Source organism: Gavia stellata, chromosome 22 (assembly GCF_030936135.1).
Source record: "Gavia stellata isolate bGavSte3 chromosome 22, bGavSte3.hap2, whole genome shotgun sequence".
NCBI classification, from domain to species: Eukaryota; Metazoa; Chordata; class Aves; order Gaviiformes; family Gaviidae; genus Gavia; species Gavia stellata.
The window spans coordinates 8,867,033-8,891,372 of record NC_082615.1 but is presented as its reverse complement, the minus strand read 5'-3'; the positions used below and the strand labels follow the sequence as shown (position 1 = coordinate 8,891,372).

General features: G+C 36.0%; 1 protein-coding gene across 1 annotated transcript in view; it reads right to left on the bottom strand.

The window, feature by feature from the left end:
* STXBP4 (syntaxin binding protein 4) overlaps positions 1-24,340 on the bottom strand; it is a 66,675-nt gene that overhangs the window by 17,398 nt on the left and 24,937 nt on the right. The window contains exons 17-20 of the mRNA XM_059828123.1: positions 22,405-22,581; positions 20,160-20,276; positions 19,585-19,634; positions 18,362-18,495 (exon numbers count right to left, since the gene is read on the bottom strand). Of these exons, the coding sequence (XP_059684106.1) occupies positions 18,362-18,495; positions 19,585-19,634; positions 20,160-20,276; positions 22,405-22,581 (478 nt within the window). The remainder of the gene's footprint in view (positions 1-18,361; positions 18,496-19,584; positions 19,635-20,159; positions 20,277-22,404; positions 22,582-24,340) is intronic.

Below are 24,340 nucleotides of genomic sequence, written 5' to 3'. Positions count from 1 at the left end.
CACAAAGACTACGCTTTTCAAAAACACTGAATACATTTGTCACCTGTAAATGAAACTCTGGAGACATCTCCACAGCTTTATTTGCCGTTTTGACTTTGTATGCATTAGATTGTATACCCTATCCACTCTTTATATGCTTCAAAGTTCCACCTACATCTGTAGGTTTTTTAATGCCTTTATTTTCCACATTTTTGCTCTTTCTCCACTAGTTTTTCACTGCTGTTCCCTTTACTCCTTTCCTTCACTGTTAGATTTGTACTCATAGTTCTTGCTATTTCCCATGGTAGCCAGGAGGCTCTCATGTTTTGCACTGTATTTCCCTAGACATCATCCTCACTTCCTTCAAGCTCACTTTCTCCATGAATCATTCATAAGTTGATCTACTTCCTAGTGCTCTATTTTTTCACACCCTCCAGGGTCAGATCTGTTGCCTGTCCTAGGACTTGCTTTGAAAGACTGCTAAGCTCTCACCTGGAGTAAATGGGAGGTAAAGGAGCTCAAACAGTCAGAAATGTAGTCTGAAAGAGACGGGATTTAATCTATATAAACTCTGGCAGTCTTAGGCTTCCTACATATTTATAATTTCTTCTGTGAATTGCTACAGTCTTTGATGAAACTTCATAAATAATATATCTTGGTTGCATATACTATCTTAAAAAAATTACAGATTTACAATATTTAAAAATAATTTCTTTTCCGCAGAAAATACAGGGCTTCTTGCTATTCAAATATTTGTGATTATTTATCTTTTGCAAAATAAAGACAAGGTAAAACTGCAAAAGTAATTACGCATGCAAAAGAAATGCATACAGTCCAAAGCACCCTTTGCCCAAATAGAATAAACAGTCTCCTGAGAAAGTGCATTTTAGCCAAAATACATTAGAACCTACCATTATTTTGTTCTGAGTATATGCATTTCATTAGGGTTAACAGAAAAGAGAGTTCTATAATTCGACGTGAAAAACAACAAACCACTTGCTGCTGTATGTACACCAGCAGCGTTGCAGCTGGTCAGGGAGCAGGAAGGCAGTATCCCTGGTGACTGCCTCCTCGGCTGCGAGATGCCTGCTGTGATAACCGCTGCTGTAAAGCTAACGTTATATAAAGCAGAAAGGGAGTGAAACCCTAGGGCAAACAACATTTTCCTGATAGAGTGTGGATCTCATCAATCTTTATCCCTTCCTTCGGTTAACAGGATAAAGAAAAGGCACAAGCATTAATAATTGGTTGGTTGCAGTAAGTAGAAAGAGAAACATCCGCCCAAATTATAAACTTGTATGAAGCGACAGATGTTGAAGATTTTACCCATTGTTTCCAAGAGAGAATGCATATACTATCCCTCATGCTTCAGTACAGCCTTTCTGCAATAAAAGCTGCACATAGCATGATCAAGCAAAGTATGTCCCTAAAGGAAGAAGGGGGAAAATACAGGTATTAGGAAAAAGCCTCATTTTACTGGGCAGTTATCAAACCTAGAAACCGTGCAGTAATGTAGTTGTGGGGTTTCTCCCTCAGTCAGTTAGTTAAAAAATATTAAAGAAAAAGAAATGTGGAGTTCAGCAGATGAAACTAATAAAAGCAGATGCCATGGCATGAATATTCACTTGACTCAAAACTGACAGGGATTTCCCTAACATCTAAATACTGCAGTCCAAAATATTTATTTTTCTTATTTTCTGACAAAATCAGTCAAAGGAAATGAGAGATTTAGAGACTATAGTTAAGAATTGTTCAAAAATATACTGTTCACTAGGATTTTATCTAGATTTGGCCAAAGTGGGACTATTTAGATGCTTAAAGACAAGTATGGCCTTAAGTGCTTTAATTTGGTCTTAGGGCCAGAGTTTGAAACCCTGCTTCCATTATAGGCAGTCACACAGACCTTACTGATGAATCTGAAAAGGCTGCTTAGGGATAGCTGCCTACCAGAGGTGGAAATCTCCCCCTCAAAACCCTTTTGTGAAGAATAAACAGCTTTCCAGCAGTGTTCGCTGCTTTGCCATCCCCTGTAAAAAGGATGTCTGGCTGCAACTCGTTTCCTGTCAGGGCTAAACAATCTCGTGGCTGTGTCATTAAACTGCCTCGTCTGGAATTAATACGAAGTATCAAGCTTAAGGGATGTAATATCTATCTGGAATTCAAAAGCCACATAGTATAAATATTCAGTTTCACAATGAACACATTCTTTGACCAACAACAGAAATAAGGATGTCTTTTTTTACATATTCTTTTGCCTAGCTTGACTTTTCCAGTTATACATATTATTTTAAGTAAGAGAGCACGATCTAGCTCAGAACTACCCCTTATTTACTTCCTAATGATTTATTTATATTTAATATTATGATTCTCCAAAATTAGGAATTTTTTGCAGAAATAGGAATTACCTCTTAAAAATATTTCTGATAGAAAAGATTTGCTAAAGGACATCATAACCAGTTTTCTCCATCGCTTGATAAATGAGTTTTTTGAATTCTGAACTCTCTTCAATATCCACCAGTTCAGCTCTTGTCAACACTTAACCTTCCTCATGTGGCCTCAATAATAATGCAAAATTTGTTAGTTAAGATCCCAAATGCCTTTGGCTCTTCTCTTTGAGCTATCCAGGCAATGCAAAGAGGATGGAAAACTGCAGATCTGACTTGCTGGTGCTAAGTTATCTGGTGTTGGACTCCTGAGTGCTACTGGAATATGGGAATACCCCAGATGTCAGACGAGAGGTATCATACGACGCGAGACAGGCAGAGGAATTCCTCTCGACTGCAATTTGACTCAGCTAAAGCAAAAATTTATGGAGAAATATCCAGCCTTGCTTGTCGAGCGTGTTCAATGGGGTGCAGGCATAAAACGGCCCTTTATTTTTTGAGGCTGTCAATAATACATACTGTATTTTACTGCTTACTTGTGAATTAAGTGTAAAAACTCAGGTTCAGAAAAACAGCTTTCAGAAGGCAGTATGCACGTTCGGCATTTGCTTGTGTGTCACTTTATTTTTTAGACCATTTGAAGTGCTCTTCCCACAAACAAATGTGTTTCATTTTATGAATAATGCTCTGCTAAGAGGACATTCCATTCCTTTCATTCACATATCAAATTCCACTTTAAAGAAACTGTTCTTTTTCTTTTGTTGTTGGTAATTTAATAAAACAAAGATGGAGTAAGTAGTTTTCAAGTGGAGACATCTGGGAAATTCTAGCAACTGAAATTTATGCTAATTTAGAGTATGGTTGGCAGATTGGCTTGTCTCCCTTCAGCCTTGTTCCTAGAAACCATGCTTCAGGAAAAATATTTTTCTTACTTTGGATACTCAGGGCATGGTGAAAGATTACCTTGTGTTTTCCCATTTGCTATTAATCATAAGATACTGACCCATCTATGCTGGCAAACTCATTAATCTCTTCTTAAAAAAATTACATCATTATCAAGCTACAATTTAGAATAAGAGTTATAAAATAGTTTGCTTCTTGTGCTGAAGAATTATACGATCAACTTTAAGATCTTTATGGTAATTTTGAAATTACAAAGTGTTATAAATGTTTTCCTTCTATTCTAGCACCAGTCTGTGAATATCTTGGTACAGTTAATTAGAAACAGTATAGATACAACAGAAATTGTAGTATGAGAACACTGACCAATCAACTGACTAATTTAAGGAAATAAGAATGACCTCAATCAGTACATGTGATCAGACATTACTGCAGACATACTGCTCTCCTACCTAACAAATAAGGAAATCCAAATTCAGAACGAACTCTGCCCAGCGTGTGCACTTAAGTTCTTCAGAAACGAGTGAGAGCTATAGTCACCCAAGCAATGAGGTTGCTGCTATGTGTCTTCAAGAAGGATGAAGAATTATCTTCCTGAAACATCACTTTAAGAATGTACCTTTTCAGAAGCTGAATATTGGAAATACAACAAAAAACCCAAACTACATATTTTTCAAATAAAGACTAACATTCTCCTTTCAAATAAAGTTTTAGGTACTGTAGGTTCTAAGCAATTGGGACTGTTATTAAAATGAGAAGCAGTCTAGCCGATGCTCATTTTTATCCATGCAGGAGGTTAGTAGTGAAAGTACAAAATAAGCACAACACACTTAACAAGGGCAATAAAATACTTTCTCTTCTGCTTAGCTGATGGCAATCAAACGTGTACAACCAATTACACAGAAATGGCAGAAGTCACCAGAGCTTGCAGTACATACTTCACAATAACATTACTATAAAACATTCTGACTTCTAAGGAGAATGGAAAAGAGTACAGCAAATTAAAGTACTGAGCTGACTGCTTCACCAAACAGAAGCTGTTCTTCTAAGGCAGACACAGACTTCTGCGAGAACAGGGAAGGTAAAGTCACCAGCAACCAACAAAAAACCATGTTGACTTTTGGGTAAGTCCTCCCTTTAGCCCAGAGGTAAACCAGAAGATTCACGCCATCACCTACTGTCCCAGGCTAGGATCTGAGCATCTACACCAGCTACTGATGTGAAACCAGGAACGTCTTTTAGCATACAGAAAGCCGAAGGAAGACTGCATTCCTTGAAATGCTGACATGAAAGGAATTCAAAGTACTACTAATGAGTATTATTTTTGTAATGTAATCACCTTTCAGAAAAAAGGAATTATTTAGCAACTTACATTGAAAAAACCAAGCTTATTATTTCAATATGCATCACAATATGTATCACATTTAGTTTCCAATGCCTTTTCACATACCACACATTCGATAGTCAGACGTTCAACAATCAGTTTTGAGGAGGCCAAGATACCATTAAGCAGTATGTCCTTCAACATTATAGCTATTTTATGCATGAATGTAATACGCTTGTTTAGTCATTAGGTCAGGAAAGTGTAAGCCCTCAAAGGTAAGGGATAATGAAAGCAGAGAGGAGTTTAAGACTAGCTCATTCTGACCAAACACTGAATTTTGCATAATCTACTGCCTCATGTTATTTGCTTTTAAAAATGCGTTTAACATTCGATTATCTGACAATTATTTTTGTATTTTTCACCTACACTACTTCTTACTAAAATGCTACTGGCTGTCCAGTGAAAATACATAAGAATGCAGTGACCAACCCCCCCAAATTCTTTTGTTTATTGGCATTGAAGAATCTGTGGATAAGGTGGAGGCAATACAGAAAATCAGAAAACTGCAGAATGCAGATATCTACCTCTTTCACAGAGAAGGCTGCAAAGAAAAAAAAAAAAATAATACCACTGCTCCTTATCCTCTAGTGGCTCCCATCTGCTTTAGTTTGCCGACTCAAAGATGTTTTGTTTTATTTTATTTTAATGTTAAAGGCTGCAATAACAGAGTCTCAATTAGTGACACAGCAAAAGAAATACAGTACCCTTGGATCATATAGGTAGCAGCGCTTCCTGATAAGGTCTTATAAATGGTAAGCACGTTCCCCATTACATTTTTTTCAGCTTTATCCAGCTTTTTAAAAATATACTCCTTTCTATTAATTAATTGCAGGCTTTTTTCTACAGTCTTCCACTATGGACTATTAACATGATGCTGTCTATTTGTGATTGGTCAAAAACACATTATGATTTCCACTGCTGATTGAATACACTAAAATTTACAAAATAATTTTTGAGGAATATTTGCATAAGTTAATTTGAAATTCATTTTGTATATACCTCCGAATCTCAAACTGCTGAAGAGAAAACAGGAAACACATTATTTATTATAGTTAGAGAAATGGTCCATAACTGGGGAATCCTACAAAAATGCCATGTAAGCTAAAAACCCCCTTAAATTCATAGAAGTAAGTACTCTCTTGAGAACATTCTTGCTCTGAATTGGTACAATCCACTTTCAGCTGATTAAAAAGAATCCGGAATAACACATTCTTATTCCAGAAACACAAGCCTCTGCACACAGGGCACTCACCACCAGGACTAGGTAATCAAGAATAGCCTGGAATACTTCACTGTATGGCTCAGCTCTAAACCATTTCGGTTTTCCTCAGTTTCTCTACTCTCTTGCTCCCCTGATTACTCTGTTCCGGAATTCATCCATCTCCTCCTTTCCTTACTGGATCAACTTCTCTTGTCACCATCTATTGTGCTATCCACCCACTTCCATCACTGTCATCTCACGTTGCTCACTGACGCATGTGATTGTTAAATATAAGTTTAATTAGAAAGCATTCATTGGTAACAAATTAAAATGACTGTCTAAAATTAGAATTGAGCAGAAATTGTCTGAGATTTAAAAAGCAATAGTATTACATGATACACCTTTCTTGCTAGGTAATATCTTACTTTTTTGCACTGATGATGAAATAGAACTGCGCAGGGGGCTGGCATGAACCACCTACAATTGAAAGACACAGAACTACTCTCTGCTGAGCTCATTTCACAGTAAGTACAGACCAAAGTAATACTTTTTCCTTTCGAAGCAAGCATTGTAAAAATACATTAACACAAGATATCCTTTTAGCCCGATACAAAAACCACTGTAGCTACACATAAATTAAGAGAAGGGTTTTATTTACAGGAAGACATGACTCTAAAGCTGGGGTATTTTAAAAATAATGTCAAAAGTTCTTAAAAACTAGGAGAGATACCTTTCTTTTTTTGTTGTAAATATGAAGGGAACAAAAAAAATCCACCGTGTGCCTAAATTAGCATACTTTATTTTACCTTAACTGTAAAGGATTCAAACGTAATACCTGCAGCAATCACTAATGCAAGGCAAAATCCCCATCCTTAACTCCTAGTTAATGACACACATGCTTTATGGCATGAGGTAACAGATCTAGTATGAGACTTACGCACATTTTGTACCTCATTTAGGTCTCCTTCATAAGCACCAAAGCAATTAGGTTTTCCTCTTGCAAACTCTCCTTAAAATATACTTTTAAAAAGCTTCCTATATCATTCTTGGCAATCAACTTTCTCTGTACTTCTTTCCATTTAAATTATCACACTTGTGCACCATATATGTCTAAGTAACTGCTAGCCCTCAGCTTCTCACTCCTACCTACTGAAAAAAAGTGAAAAAATGTGACAACTGAAGGAACTGACAGAAAAGCATACCAACGCTCTTAGACAAGATGAGCACTGATAGCTTTAGCACACATTGACATCCGAAACAAAGGTCTGATCATTCCCCCCCACCTCGCCAGCTTTAATCCCGCTCTCTCAGGATGCTCATAGTTGTGTAGCCACAGAAAATTAACTCAGCATTAACTGCACAAAAGTATGCACAACTCCTCTGGTTCAGCTCCGTAGCGTGATGGTTGCTTTCTTTTTCGGTACCTGAAATGATGAGCCAGTTGCTCCCTGACTGGTGTGCAGACATACATACCCACAGAGAGACACGGAGTCACCCGCCTCTCCCGATAACCAGCTGACTATGGCTGAACTGGGCTTGCAAATCAAAAGTGGAACGTCAGCCTTGAGTTTGAGACGCTGATCTGGGACTGAGACCTCCAGGTTCAATTCCTGTCTCACCTCTCTATTTCCTCTGCCTGTGAGCATCTCCATGCTACAAAATCTGGAAGTTTTTTCCTCTCCCCCTTACGTCAAAACATCATACTATAATTAGGGATTAATACACCAAAATTCTAAGCATTATGTCAACAGAAATTAATAGAGGGGCAATTTAGGAAGTATTTACCATCCAGCAAAATTGTTGATTCTGGAGAGTTTTGACTTCAGTCTCCATAGTTACCAAGAGCAAGTATAACTTGTATGGGAAGAAGCACAAAGTCAATTAATTTCTTCATAGTGAGGTCACAGTATGAACTAAATGAGTCCATAGACTTTTAAAAGGTCTGCTCTTTAATGAAGTCTTCCTTCAGAGATGCTGGAAATTAACCTAACGAGACTGCACTAATCTTGTTAGCTCATCTGCATTTTAAGGTGTAATAATATCACTTACTTGTTTTTCATTATTAAAATGTTTTGATTTGGAAGTCAGTACAGACAGTGCCTATTCAAAAGCTGACTCATCTTTTCTCATTAAAGGTGAGTGAATGGAGAGAGAATAAATTGCTTTTCTAGCAGCAACAACAGAGTTCTGAAATCTAGGTCACATTAAAGAACTGTCTTAAATACAGGCTTTAGACATTGAATTGTCTTTTTCCTTGCTGTGAAACATTGGGAATAACATACATGTTCAATCACCAATAAATTAGCTAGCAACTCATTAATAATTGTCACCTTTCATCTAGCTTTTCTGCTTGTACATCATTACTAGTTGTAATGTTCTGATTCATCAAATTAAACAAGTGGGGTCTAATTTCTAGGTCCTGTAACAATACCCGCAAGTAAGACCAGTTAGGTGAAAACAATGTCATTTCTCGCTCACATTTAACAAAACGTGGGTTTAGTCCAAGTAAGGAGAGTTCACGGATAATTCAGGATTTAAAACCCATTTGTAAACGGACATTGCTCTGAAATGTCAGTGAAAAACAGGATTAGAATTCTTTAAGAGCTTGACTAACTGGATCAAATGTTTGAAATAAATAGGGTGTAATTCAATAAAGACAAAAGCAAAGTACTACCCTAGGTGCCAACTAATCAGCTGCACAAAAGCAAGCAGGGTATGTTTAGCTAGCCTTTGATTCAGCAGAAAAGACTCTGAAAGTACAGGAGAGCCCAAACTTCATACGAATCGGTAACATGAAGCTATCAGGGAAAGGGAACACCATTTGAGGATGTAAGAGCTGGTGTGCTATATATTAAAGCAAACAAACTTCTTATTGCATTTTTGTCTCCCACAGGAAGGTCTCAACTACAGAACTCAATACAATTTTCATGAATTGGAGAGAATTCGGAGAAATGCAAGGGTGATGAAATGGCTAGAAGACATGCTCTGTAAGGAAAAAATGAGCGAACTGGCATCACTTAGTTTATTTCGGGCAACAGAAAATGGCATGGAGACATGATACGGTCTTCAAATACCTTAAAAGCTGCCACAAAGAGAAAAGTAGTAGGGTGTTTTCAGCAACTATAGGGATGAAGACAAGTAGCAATGGGCTTAAACTGCAGTGAGGAGGATTTAGGCCAAAGGAAAAGCTTTCTAATGGCAAAGATAATTAAGGATCGGCATAGTTCGCCTACAAAAGCTGTGGAATATACTAGACAAATACCTGTTTGGATTAATGTAGATACAATTCATGTTGCTGAGGCAGGTGGGATGTACTACGTAATTGCTGGAGTCCTTTTTAGCCAAATCTTTTCTGATTCCTTGGTGGCAAAATACAAGCTGAGTGCTAGTTTTCTAAACTTTTGTATATTTTACATTACTCGCAGACATTTCTTCTGCTTCCCATTTGCAAGGCATTTTTATGTACTGTGTTCACAGGAGTGACATATTTTAAATATATTAGGTACTGAACGACTCTTCGCTTGTCTCCTTCCAAGTATTTATTGTAAAAGCAAACCAATCCTGGCTCAAGAAACAGGCTTTATATATGTTTTTTTTAGGCTTGTCAGATAGCACCTGAACTCACACCCAATAATAATACTAAAACCAAACAAAACCACCACCAAAACCTAAAACACAGCCAAAGGTGAAACTGTGAAAGTTTTTTTGCTGTCTACTACCTTTCTAATAAACTATTCAACCTTGATTTGGCATCACTGGCCTTACTTACTTATGTAATGTTATAGGCACTGCTTTTAAGTACAGGTATGCACTTAAATATTGCTATTTTAGCAGCAATGATGGTGTAGCTCAGTGGTCTCACATTTTTTTGAGTCATCACTACCCACCCTCAAAAATTCTCATAGATTATCATTACTAATCGTGTAATTCAAAGGAGTGTAAAAGTGCTACGGTTCTGTAGACAAGCTGTAAATCAGTTAGAAGAGTTTTGTGGTTCAGTGGCTGTTGACAAACTACAGCTTGGAAACCACAGCTGTAATTCTAAATTACTTTGAAGTATGTGGATAACCATGCATTAAAAGCTTAATTTGAATCAAGTACACAGCACTGAAATATAGCATCAAGCATGTAGTAACAAAATACAGCAATTACAATAAAAAAAGATAAGACCCTCAAACCAGTAAAATGATTTCAGGAACCTTTAAACGGAGCCTATGGCTGTCTCTGTTCTTAAGTCTGTTCTTCCTCATTAGTCACGCTCCTTTCCTAATGAAGGCTTTAAGAGGGTAAGACAGTGTAAAGGTGCTACTTGACACTGTTCTACAGTCAAGGCACCAACTGACATTTTTGTTCAATGAAAATGCACTGCAGAAATATAACATACAGTCATGATAAACCAGAAACAAAGTATTTTTGTAAGTCACTAACAAACTTGACAGTTATCTAAGAGTGCAGAAGAATATTATCTATATTGTAATAGTTTCCAGTAATAGTAGGCCACTATCCAGGAAGGGAAAAAAGCTGCTCTCAGGATTTCCTATCAATGTGACACCTAGTCAGAAAAAAAATTATTAAATTCAGGAGACTTCTCTTCAATCCTTGCTTTTTTCTTTCCTATGAATGAGCGAGTCAGCTGCTTCATGGCTCAAATTCCTTCTTAAAATAGGAATAATAATTTTAATCAAGGTGTACACATGATTTAAATAAAGCAGATCATATTAGATTTACAGACTGAAGAATGGACTTGTCTCACAGGTCCAGTGCTCCTCTTTTAAATTAAGTTCCATGCACACTAATTTTAATTGCATTTATAATGGAAATATTTTAAATATTGTACACTATTACATTTCTGAAGTGGAACACTTCGTTTCTGTTGCAATGAAACATTTTCAAATTCTTAGACAGATTTTCTTTTTGGAATTACAGTTCTATGAACATTGTCAAAATTACAACTCTTCATTCTTATTTACCACGCAGGCAAAATTGGAAATTTAAATGATTTGCAGAAAATTCAAAGTCTTGCTGCAAGTAAACATTTATGTAGGATAAGCTTTTCGATTCTTGACTGTGTCCTTGTAAAATTGTATTAAATATGCTTGGGTATTTTTTTTCCTGAGGATTATAGAAACCATTTTCCCTGTTACGCCACTTTGAATTTTAATTTTTCTGAACGTACATAATTTGTTCGCCTTCAGGTTTCTTACTGTGATCTGATTTACAGTGTATCTAAAGAGTTGCTGATGAGCTATCAATTCTTTAATGAAACATTCTCATTTTCAGAATGAGGCAAAAATTCAACAATGTCTATGTTACAGGGCAAAAGGGATCCACTTCTCATCTCATGTGTATTTGATGTTATGTATTGGAGCAATTAAAATTAAGTCAAGGGTTATTTTCAGTTTACATCACTGAAGATGTAAAAGGCAAATTACTAAGTATTAATTCAATTCCCAAACTATATTCCTGTGTGGCACTAGCAAAGTTTTCAGATCAGTAAAGAAATGTGGGTGCTCTGCAATTTAATCAAAAAGAATATTAAAATTTCTTGCTACCTTACATTTAATTTTTGGGCAAACTATCAGTTTGTGTAGTAGCCACTGTCTCTGCACAGCGTTACTCACTCACAGTCTGTGGTTGATCGCAGGGACCTACAATCCAGAGCACATGTTGAACTGGAAGACAACTGATCCTAGTTCCTATAAAGTTTTCCATTGAGCAGAGCTGGAAACCAGAAAACCACTGCCCCACAGAGACTAAATCAAGTGATGCATTCAGCAGCAGCATGAAGCTCCTGTCTTTCTCTATCTTGTCTTGCCCTATGTTGTCTTTACAAGATGAGACTGAGCAAACAAGAAAGTAACTAAATTCCAAATTCAAGATAAACTGGGAAATGCTTCAGCTACATAAGGAAGAGATTTTATGTCTCATGTTGCCTTCAGAACTCGGTGGAGGCCAGGAAGACATGCTACAGGCACACCTCACTCATGCTCTTGTGTAAGGAAAAACGGATTTTGCAGCATCGTTCCTGAGAACTTGACAACATTTGGTATAATGCCATGATGCTACATGAGGAATACAGTGCCAATATTCTGTGGCAAAAGGCAGCAGTCCCCATGAGCTCAAAATTCAGCGTGATTCTGTAGGTAGACAGAGCCACTGATGACCGGGTCATTTTCCAAAATTACCAATGTAATTCTGGGATTTATCTTTTCTTTTAAATACCAACTCAGAAAAGATTAAACAGTAAAAAGTTCATTTAATAACTTAATATTATTACTGTCTACAAAAATGAAATTACCCTCCCATTAAGTATTTTTGTTTTGAGGAAAAAATCTTCAACCTTCAGGGACCAGCAAAACTGAAATTTTCCACTGGATAAAACAGTTGATAAATTATCTTTTGGGAAAACTCACCTCTTTTGTTGTTGTTGTTGTTGTTGTTGTTGTAAGTTTCAATGGAATAATACATTTTAATTTCACCAAATTAGTATTTTCTAATGGAAGTACTGTCTCAGAAAACGTTTAGTTGACAAACGTTTCCTCTTCATCTTTAAAGCATACAGCACTGATTTTAAGATTTCTTTCTTTTGCTAGTCAAAAACTATTAAAAAGGGGAGCTCTACAGATGTATTCAGGATATACATTGTATAATTTAATGGGTATCTTCTATTTCTGATTTCAGTAATCCACTGAAATACTTATGGCCTTGCCAGAACAATGAATACACAAGAGTTATCTCTTTAATTATCACTATGTTGCTCCTTCCCAAACAGCTCTTCCAGTAAGGGAAAAAAGATACAGTTCTAGTTTATTAGCCTGAAGAATATTAAAGGTATGCTGTCCTTCCAATGCAGAATTGTCCCCCCAAAGATGCTCTTGCAGGAAATAATTTTCTTTTTCTGATACTAACAATATATAAAGACATAGCAGCCTGAGTTTCAGCAAACACTAGCAATCAGGCAATATTCTTGGGGTCATCAGAAGACTCGCATTTTGAAATTCAGCCTCTGCAAATGCATCTTTAATATCACCAGCCTAATTAACAGAAGTCAAGTTAGCCAGGGTATGCCTACCCATGTACAATTACATCCGGATTTTGATGGACAGACCAAAAAGCTGGGGGGGGACGACACATGACACACCACCCATGCTTTTTCAGAACTCTCCTGATGAACTACAGCCAATTATCTGTACAAAATTACAGTACTGTTGTATCTTTAATCTCAAGAACAAAATAGTAATAATGTATATGGCATTAATTCTGTTGTAATAAACAAACACACCAGGGCTGCAACAAATAAATACAAGAAATATGAATACTTAACAATATTAGCTCTTCTCAAAATAGCAGAATTGTTATTTGCGAAGACTTGGTACTCTGCCTTATAACTTTGTTCCACCCACACTGTCAAAAGAATGGGAAGGGACAACTAACACTTTGCTGAATACGGAATGGTTTTAGCAATTGACCATAATATAATTAAAAAAACCCCCTAAACTGAAGAAATGGATAGATCTCATGCTTCAGCTTTTAATGCCTGAGATCTAAGACTTTGTCTGTGGTTCAAAAATCAAAAGCAACTTAACTATCAAGAGAACAAGCACTGATGGGATGCTGACCACCAGCAGTTTCCATTGCCTTCTTTTTATAGATAGTCAGCATACAAGGAAAATGAGTACAAAAACTGGGCAAGTAAAATTCTGCCTGTAGGATCTTCATAATCAAATGCATAGTGACTACTGTGACTAGTAAGATCAGTATCAGTAAGGGAAGTAGGATTTTTGGAAGCTATATTAATTTGGAGATCATTTGAGTGAACTTCAGCATGATTGCCATGTGTCAGATCCCAGGCTGACAACAGATTAAAAGGAACACGATGGGAAAAAGTAGTTCAAGATGCGCTGCTTGAGTTCCTGCTGAGCAGAGAAGCAGGCTTCATAGCACTTAATGGATACTGATGACTGGGATTATACCCACAAGACCAAGATTGTATTTTTGGATAGAAATTTCAGAGGTGGAGTGAGGAAATTAGCAGTCAAAATACTTGAAAGCTGCATTATGCTAGTGCACATTTCAAAATGCCGATTGCCTGCTATTTTATGAAGAGATAAGTATGTTCCAGGGTTAATCAGATTTTGGCCATTACCAGCACCAAATGTATTTCTTTTCTAATTTTATAATAGAAAAGAAGAAAATGCTTTCTCAATTCTTTTTAGTATGATTTGCACCATATGGTCTACTAACTGCAGCCAGCAACTACTTTTAAATGCTACAGTTCTTTCACTGAGGCATTATTATCCTTTGTATGATGAAAGTAATTTTATGTCTTCAGGAGATGCTTGTATTCTACAAAGCAGAAAGGCCTCTGAAGACTTAGTTTCTAAAAATAGCTTACAGTCTTTCAGGAAGATGAAGGATGAATCTTTCAAGGGATGAGCTTGATTATTCTGTTTATTACTTTCTTATTTGCATTTCTGGATCTTGAGGATCCTGTAGTAGTAAGCACTAGAGAACAATTTTATTTTTTTTTTTTTTTAAAAACAGAGTCCTCACTTGAAGAATCACCAAACTGACTTCACATAGCTGTCATTCAACCTACAAAGCTGAAAAGTGATCTGCAGCATTATCACAACGCAACATGTACTTGGAGATTTTCATGAATACACTGAACTTCTTTAAACCTCTTCCCTCAGGCGAAATATCATGCTATTACAGAGGAAGAGGACAGTTTGTGTGGCTAATTCATAAATATATCATGTTGACCTGGTTGTCAAGGATGATCTTTAACAAGGGAAGCAGTTTTCTTTTGGAAGAACACCCCACAACCTTCTCTTTGCACCTAGACTTTGTTTCACATATATTGTAAATGAGTCAAAAAGGTATTTTGGTTAGGGCTCCTTTACTCCATGTTGTACAAAATGAGGCAAATAATGAAGGAGAAGTTCTATTTAGAAGGTAAAATATATCATGATGATTGCCCAGTTACACATTTTTATCCACTTATCAATCTCAAAAATATTAACTCCAATTCTCTAAGAATTCATTAACAAATTATGTTCCAGAAAAAAGGAAAACCTTCAGTCTGCAATGTAATGTCTATTATACTTTTTTCTTTGATGTATGATATTTATGAAATGCTACATACACGAGAGCCCCCTTTTTATGACAGCCCATCTGCAAGAAAACTGAAGATCACATGGGAAACATTTTGTGAGAATCTGGCATAGAGGACTGCAGACAGACTGCTATTAAATAGTTACTCTGCCTTAACTACTCTTTTTTTTTTTTGAGAGAGAGAGAGAGAGAGAGAGAAAGCGAGCGAGGTTTAAAGCTTTAATCTGATACACAAGCTTGTCAGAGCCCAAATCTATCTGTAATACTCTCCAAAACAGAATGAACTCAGAAGGATGACGTTCAATCTTTAAATCCTTCTCTGCAGAGCTATTTTTAACTCTCAGGTTCATAAAATGGATCCCTGCTGTGGCTCCAGAGCTTTCCAACATGTATCCTACCTATATGTTTGACACAACCACATGTTAGAATTCAGTTGCATTTAGAACTAAAAGTTCTCCTTGCACGATTTCCTGTGTAGTGTGATAGAAACAACTCAATGTGACAGAACTCTACCATTGTCACTGGTGGAAAACCAATTATCTCCTTTCCTGGCCACTGTTATTCTTTTCACTTCCACCAATAACTCTAATTCTAATACTCTGGACACTTCTGAACAATTTTTTTATCTTCTTATTTTGCTTTCTTCTCCATAGAGTGATATAATAAGTAAGTGTTGCATAAATAATGTCAAATAAGACATTTTTCATATCTTGAAACATTTCCTCAACAAACATATTTATTCCGTCCCCTTCTAAATTAATTCCCCAACAATGTAAAAAGGATATTCAAATCTTTGATACAATGATTACTGTCAGCCATAATTCACCAGCTTTGCAAAAACTCCTGTAATGTGTCAGGCCATTTCTGTTTTATTTTTGCAAACCAATCCATCTAAGCTGGATTAGAACTGATGTGTTTGCTCAATAATAGGTAAATACGATCAAAATATACAATAATTTTGACAATCAGAACTGGGAATCGTATAATAAGCCACAGTTGTTTCTCAGATTTCCAACTGCATGCAGTTTATTACAGTAACTGCTCATGAACTAGCATAATTTTTACCAATGGGAAGAGATTTCTGTTAATGACCTGAGGATATACATGTCTCTCCAAATGAAACTGCAGGCTACATTCACTCCCCACAGCAATCTTCGTTAAGACACTTCGATACATGTTCATGTAAATTCAGCAGAATAACATTTTGTAAACATTCCGGTATGAAAATAGAGCATTACAGTCAGGAAATTCTGCTAGTTTTACATGATTCTGGAAATCTTAATATTCCTTAATTTGGCATTAATTTTCTGTTTCAAGTTTTCCAGAAAAAAAAAAAAAGTACTCTGGAATAACTTTATATTCCCATTATAGTTTGATGAAGGTGCATACTGAACTGACACTGAACCTGCACTATCCTCCGGTGCTATGAATGGTTTATGCTGCCAGTTCACATCCAATTTTAAATAAAAACATCTATCTTCTTTGCTAATGAACTGATACCAGATTTAAAAGCTCTGGAGAATTTGTTTCCTCAAGGGCATTTCTTGACTTCAAAACTCACATTTAAAAATCCTTAACAATAATGCTCTGATTTTCTAAAAATTTGGAGAAATCTTCTCATTCTGATGCATCCCTTGCATCTTGGAAGAAGCGTCTATAGCTGTGTTGTTTAAGATACCGAGTTATTAAAGCTTATATTCCAAAATCCTGTTGACTTAGACTGTATTCACCGCTTCTGTTTAAAGTCCATCAAGGTCAATGGAAATATTGAAACTCATTGGTGGGAATGAGTTTCAGGTGGTATCTTTTGAGACAAAGAAACCCAAGTCTCTAGAATCCCATGTGATGGTTACGTCTGACTTCTTCCTCCTAATGTTTAGATCAAAGATGATCTTGAACTACAGAAAGTCCTCGGTATATTGTTTTTGGAAGAGTGATGCTATTTTATTAACAGAACCAAAATAACTTTTTTATATTACACTTCCATTTTTCCTTGCATGAGGTCTTTGTCAGATAAAAGCCTGTTGATAAACCAAAAAGTAAAGAGACTGTGCAAAAGGCAAGGGAAACACAAGAACAAAAGTAAAAAGAAAACTTGAATCTACTGAAAGATCTCGGAATGATCTGCTCTGTGGCAGCAAATCACTGAAGTCGCCAGTACCATCCGTTGGCTTTACTGCACTCTGTAACAGGCGACTAACTTCAGCTTGCATAGAGCTTATCACTTGCCCAGTCAACCCTTCTAGAATGGGATGAAATGTATTGTATATCTCTGAATTATTAGGTCTTTTCAGACGTGTCTACCCACTTACAGGTTAAACCTCAGAAGAATAGATATTTTCTTGGTTTATTAAACCACCATAATTCTTATTAAAATCTCGTAAAAGAATAGTAAAAGAGGAACAAAACTCCTCTCTCTGGCTTAAAATAAACAGAAGAAATTTTCAACTGACAATTAACAAAACAACATACATGCAATCAGAAATAACATAAGGAAATACCTGATGCATTTTCCTGGAAGAATATTTATGATCCAAAAATATACTGTGACTTCATTATAATTCAAAACATTGTTTGTTACAAAGATTTATTTAATTTACTTTTTTTTCTTTGTTTACTCTATACATTTTCTGTAGAAGTCTCACTATTGTTTATTCCACAATCTTCAGTGAATTAGAAAATATACCCAATATACTTAAATAAGGTCATTATTATTACACCCATTTGACACTGGTAAAATGCATGCAATAAACTATCCTGGGATATCTACTTGAAGTTAAGGAGGAAATGCACTTACTATTTCAAGGGCATTAATAGGGAAAACCAGTTCTAACTCTAGACAGATACTAGCTTTTCCTCATTCTGCATTCTGTATCAGTCCTAGGAAGTACTGACTACATCTTAAGCAGCCGGAATTAAGGCAGCTCTATAATCTTGGAATGAACTGAAAAAATAATACAGTGAACAAATTCTACTGGGTGAATCACACAACCGAAAAGTGGCCAAATCCACATATGAAAACAGTCCAATTGTAGGAGAAGGTTCTGACTGTGGGGAGGATAAGTTTAGGTTTTGGTAAGGGTTAGGGTTGATAAACAAAGGGGATAGCCCTTAGCAGCAGCAGCCCTTTTCCTGCATTTGTAGGTCTTCCAGCATTCTGAAAGACACTGGACTCTGGACCCCTTACCTATACCACAGTCCTAACCCAACCCAAACAGAACCTCTACTCAGGATCCTTTTTCCACATTTGGAAAAAAAACCCTACATGGTGACTACTGAAACATGCTACTCTCAATTAGTAAGCAAGATGCTAAAGCACAACATTCAATGGAAGAAAGGAAGTATTTATGTGTGTGTATACATGCAGATACGCACACACGGACGCACACACTCACTCACAATCTACTTCCAAAATGGCACGGACAGACTTTGCAAGGTCTCTGGCTTCTGCTGCAAGAGCGGTTGTGACAGTAGGTCCAATCCTTCCCAATCGTGCAAGAAGTGCTTTAGCAGACAACGTTGTTCTTCTGTCACTAAGAGAATTGTAAATAGCAAGTGTTTATTTGTAAGATTATAAAAGAAATTGTTACTTTCAATAAAGTAAACTTGGGTTTACTGCTTTAGGGGACCCAATTCTTATCTTCTACGTTGTTAGGGAGTCAGTTTGTCACCTGAACTTTGTGTTTTATACTTCAATCCATTTACTAAAATAAAGTCTACAAACTTTATAAAACATGCAACATCACTCTTGTGCAGTGCCAATGGGAACTGTATTTAATTGACTAGGATGAGCATAAGAGAACACAAACATCTACAATATAAGAGTTGATCTGATCCTGCAGATTTTTTTGAAATAAAGTTCCAGCTAACTTCACTTAAATAGATCTGATTTCCTTGAGAGCTTTACTGAAAAGCTGGCAGGACAGAGACCAAATAACTTTACTGTTACATAAGTATTAATGGAACACTATCTGGGATATATAGGCACAATCATGCTGATGTGCTGAAGGATCAAAGGCTGCTCTAAATCTTGTAGAATATTTCTAGGTGCCTTTTTAAACAAGAAAAGTAATAAAACTTAAATGGATATACACGTTATCAATTTATTTATATGCTACTGGATTAATGATGATGCAAAATTGCTTGGGCATATCTAAAAAATAAAATAAAAAAAAAATTATAACCCACTATTAAGGTTCCTTGCAATTTGTTCAAGGAACGTGTGAACATCCCATTGTGGGACATGGTTTAGTGGGCATGGTGGTGTCAGTTGATGGTTGGACTTGATGAGCTTACAGGTCTTTTCCAACCTTAGTGATTCTGTGATTTAACTAATCCTTAGCACATTATAATTACTTTATGGAAACATCCAGACAACCATAGATATGTAATTACTAGCTGTTTAAAGTTAATTCTGAGGTTTTTAATGAAGCTGTATCCTGAAAGCCTAATTCATAATTCATGCCATTCCCTCTCCTCCAATAAAATGACACTCAGAAACATACAGCAAAAAATATAGGAAAAATAGCTACAAAAGAGTTTTTGGAGACTTTGAAACAATAGTAGAGATTTTCAATATTAATATTGCCATTTCAATATTAATAACTATGCCATTTCATTACCTTAAAACTGCCGAGGAAGTAGAATTATCTGAAAGTATTTCATGCACAACCTGTTGGCCATAGTCAAGAGGTTAACAGTTTATAAATCAACACAGTCAAAAAGTTAATACCTTATAATTTTATGTTCTATTTGGGTGTGCAGGATTTGACTTGTAATTCAAGAGTCTAGTCTCTCCCAGCTAGAAGTGTAAAAGTAAAAACTAAAATATTGTAATCTCTTTAAATGAAATAAATATAACAACATCACTTTTTTGTTTCATAACATTTTAAAATATTATCAAGTATTACTACTTCTGCCTTTTTCCTCTGGGGAATTTCATATAAATTGATATGAGTTTGTGAAAAATTAGGTGAAAAACACTATCTAATCAGTTTCATTTGTTTAGCGTATAGCAAAACATAAAGATTAAGTAAGTTCGTACATGGATCTGTACACTTACACTCTCTCTTTACTTCTAGCTATGAAAGGATCTCTGCAAACTAGTTTATAGTCAGTTTACTATGTTTATTCCTCAGAAACATCAACACAAAACTTTTCCAAATAAAATATTGCTAGAAATGAAAAGCAAAGTTACCTCTACAAATTGTAGCAATTTTTCAGTAGCCACCTCAAAGGTCTTCCTAGCTGATTCTGATTTCCTCAGCTGGCAGTCAAGCACTGTAACTCTCTTTCTCAACTCTTGGATGTTATCCTGGGAAACATATTTATCCTGGGAAAGATATTTTAAGGCTTTTATTCTAATCATTTTTTCCCATGGCTCACCTAGATACACGGTGTGAATTGAAATGGACGTCTGAAATGTTTAACACACACTCTTTTCTACATTTCTGAAAAACATAGTGTCTCCTGAGGCAGGTATGCCTGATCTGCTAGCACATCACCTCCCAAACTACAACAGGTTTTGGCAAATGATATCAAAGTAAATTGAAATTGGCAGGTAACAACAGTGATAGGGCTGAAACTCAAGACAGTTTGCACCGATTCATGAATGGATCAAAACACCAACCTGACGGTGACAGTATCTGTCAGCAGGGTGGCATAAATTGCCAGTATGTGAATAAACTCAGGCCACTATTTTGCATCTGTACATCCTTTGGTCAACAGAGTAATTATGGCATATCTTGGAGAAAACTACCCCCTAGGATTTCTCTACATGCACTTGTATAACCTATTGATCAGTGTTACGCATCCCTCTCTACTTCAGCTACAGAGAATGTGAGCCCCATTAGATGAAGTTCTGGAGGCTCAAGGTTTCAGCCTGAGTCCCTGGCACTGTTCATGTGAGAGGAGCACGAGTAAAGTCTTCACATGTATATGGGCATTTTCGTTCAGTTAAGCTGTCTATTAAACAGAAGATCTAGACCAAAACTCTCTCCAAAATTAAGAAAATAATCAGTATCATTAAAAATAAACTTTTACATCACTGAAGGTAACCTTTTCTGAAAGCCCACCACCTGCTATAAAACTCATAAAAAAAACCACCAAAACCCACTTATTATCTTTACTTGAAGCAAATGAGTACACACATTTGTTTGTATACACTGTACAAAGCAGCAGAATCGTGACCACTCTGAATGTCAAAGAATCTGTTGATTAAAACACCTTTCTTTGGTAATCTCACTGTTCGCTATTGGAGAAGGAGCTGGTAAGTCCTCAGAGGGACTTCACTCTTTTATACTAAAAAGAGTATACTATAGAGTTGGTACCTACTTGATACTGCTTCTTTTGAATAAGAAATGCAGAGAATCAAATCTCAACTCATTGAGATATTTGAGGGCACACTCAGAACTTCAGGAATTCAAGCTAGCATCTCAGAAACAAATCTCTAAGAAAGCAACCTATACGCTCTGAATTTCTTACAAGTTTTGGTATTTATTCAAGTCCTAGAAAACAAACAGTGCTTCAAAAATACCTGACAAAAAAGATGGGGCATCTCACCCAGATGTTCGGAAATGAGAACATCTAGGGTGTGATTTATCACATCACACACTCACAATTAGATGAGAGGAATTCCTCCTTGGGAGCTACACGTACTTGCTATGTTGCTTTTTGGCAAGCTTGTATACCATAGAGCTCGCTTTTACCTTTTAATACCTTGTAATAGAATAAGACAACATTTCAATAGGTTTTCTTCATCAATTCATATGCATAACCATTTTTCATGAGAAAACCATGGTAAACACACAAATGCCAACCTGCCTGCACTTGTTCAAACTGCGTGTAGAAAACGGATCTGCAATTATGGGGAAAAATTTAAAAGTGCCTCAAATATTTTATTCCTTAGCATGTTTTGAAATGCCTCACTGGAGATGAAGTGGTTTTAAAATATGAGGCTCAATTAAAAGAAATAATGATTTTTTTGGGGCAGGATACTGTTATTAGCATTTAAATGATTGCCTTGATTAAATCTAAATTTGCTGTACTGGACTTTATATTGTTATTATTTGCCTAACAGAAACATAAATATGAAGGCCATTTTTACATAAATACAAAAGCATACAAAAATATACATATAGTCTTTAAAGACAGTATCTCTGCAGTCCAGAAACTATTCCATGCTTTAATGCTTGAGATGTGTCATTTTGGCCTATGACCCACATATGCTTCCAGCTCCTATTTTTCCAGTGCAAAGATATCTGGATAAAGGAAGACTCACACACTTCACATTGCCCCCTTCACTACGCATCATTCCAGTTATTGAATAATACAAGACAAACAGTGACCTACTTTAGAAAAGCAGATGAAAAGAAAATGAAAACAAGATACATGACAACAGCAAGGAAACCATGGTAACTATGACAGGCGGCTGCTTTGCTTACTTTATTTTGGCCAGAATGATCAGTGAGCTGAGCCTTCAGCTCTACAATTTCAGCTTCTAATAGGCGAATTACTTCTTCATAGTCCATCTCCATTCCACGAGCCTGCCTTTGTGCAGCTTCTGCAAGGTGAATCCTACTTCGCAGGGCTCTTGTCTCTTCTACAGCTGCCTTGGCTTCCTATAAATGATAGAATTTAATTGAAAAGTTACAACTCCAGCTAACAAAGTAGTACAGATTTAGCTCAAAAGTACTGCAGTTGGCATTAGGGCTACCTTTTAGTTTTTATGGTTAGACGGTTCAATTGCTAAGTTTTAAGTGTATGATGTACAAAGAACAGGTATTTACAGAGAGAGATAATTTTCCTAATAAATCAAATAATGAATTCTATGATTACCGTAAATCTAATTGAATGAAAGGCTTTATAGAAATGCACCTGATGCTGTTAATCTACCCCATAACTTCCAGACTAAAAACGTACTTTAATGAGATGTTATTTCATTTTATTATTATTGCCTGAATTCACACTCAATTCAGAGTTCGCGTATCATGTAGATGGACTTCTAATGCAAGTATTCAGTCCACACTGTTTTCAAAATAAGTGCTGATTTTTATTTTTCTGCCTAGTTCCTGCTTTTATATTGTTATCCTGTATTATCACAGCAGAGTGTTATATAAAATTTATATATAAATAATGTACAGAAAACAGGAAATTAGAAACTGTTAGCTTTTAATTCAGCTAAAGTAATCCATAAACGTTGTAAAACCTGATTTCAAGAAGAATATTGCTCAGTTCATTTTACTACTGAATATTAATTCAAGTTAACTCTTATTTGTAAATTTAGAAAGTCAAACTAAAGGTCTGGACAACAGATCAGTTTACACTAGGAAAAAACAAACAAACTGCTCATCAAAAACGTAGACAAACAGGCTCACTGGCACCAAAACCAGCAAACCATCTCTCCCCTTAGCTTTTCATTAATCTGTGGAAAATTCACTTTATATGAATTTTCTGAATCATTAAAATTACAAGCTTTAAATACACAAATTCAGAGAGCTAGAAATTCTTTGTACAAATTCCTCAGCTAAGGGTACTTAGGTGAATATCCTATTCCTAGCCTACCTATTATATCTTATTACTATAACTATATCCTGATTGGGAATGGAACTAGAGGGGCAACAGGCAGGGGTAGAGGAGAAACACACTATAAATCTCTAATAAGTAGGAAATAACCTTCTAGAAACCAGGCTTGAAATCACCGTTTCTGAAAAACCTCAATGACCAAAGCTTCCTATTTTTGTGGAAGAAATGTCATATATTTAACAGGTGTCATAACATAAATGTCTACAAAGGTCAGTTAAGCTTACAAAAGCAGATTTAATTCTATTATTTCCTAACTTGGAAACATTAGTTCTGTTCAAGTCAGGTTTTCCTATACTTTGTCATAACGTTTTTTCTGTAAAATGATCTACCACTCTCAGTTTCAGATGACTTTTAACCTGTACACTGTTAGTCTTAATAAACAATATATATTTATTTCAGGCCATAAGTAACCTAATCTCAATGACATATATAGGACATAATCTTCCTCATATTTACAATGGGTTTGCAATATAATACCAATGTGGATGATTGCCAGGGACATTCTGGTCTCAGAAAATAAAGCATTAGAAGAAGTAATCAGACATGTAGCAAGCAGCAACATCATCAGTGAACACAGATGACATTGGTGTTATATAGTTTAGAGGTTTCTGTTACAGGAACACAAGTGATAAGAGATACATTTACATAACCTTTAATTTGACAGCAAGTATAATGTGTTTTTTTTTTTTCTTTTGGAAGCACAAAGCATCAGATGAGTCTATTCTATGTGATGATCATCTCCACCTGGAAACACAGACTATTCAAAAGCTTATTGCTGCATGCCTCTCTGTTACT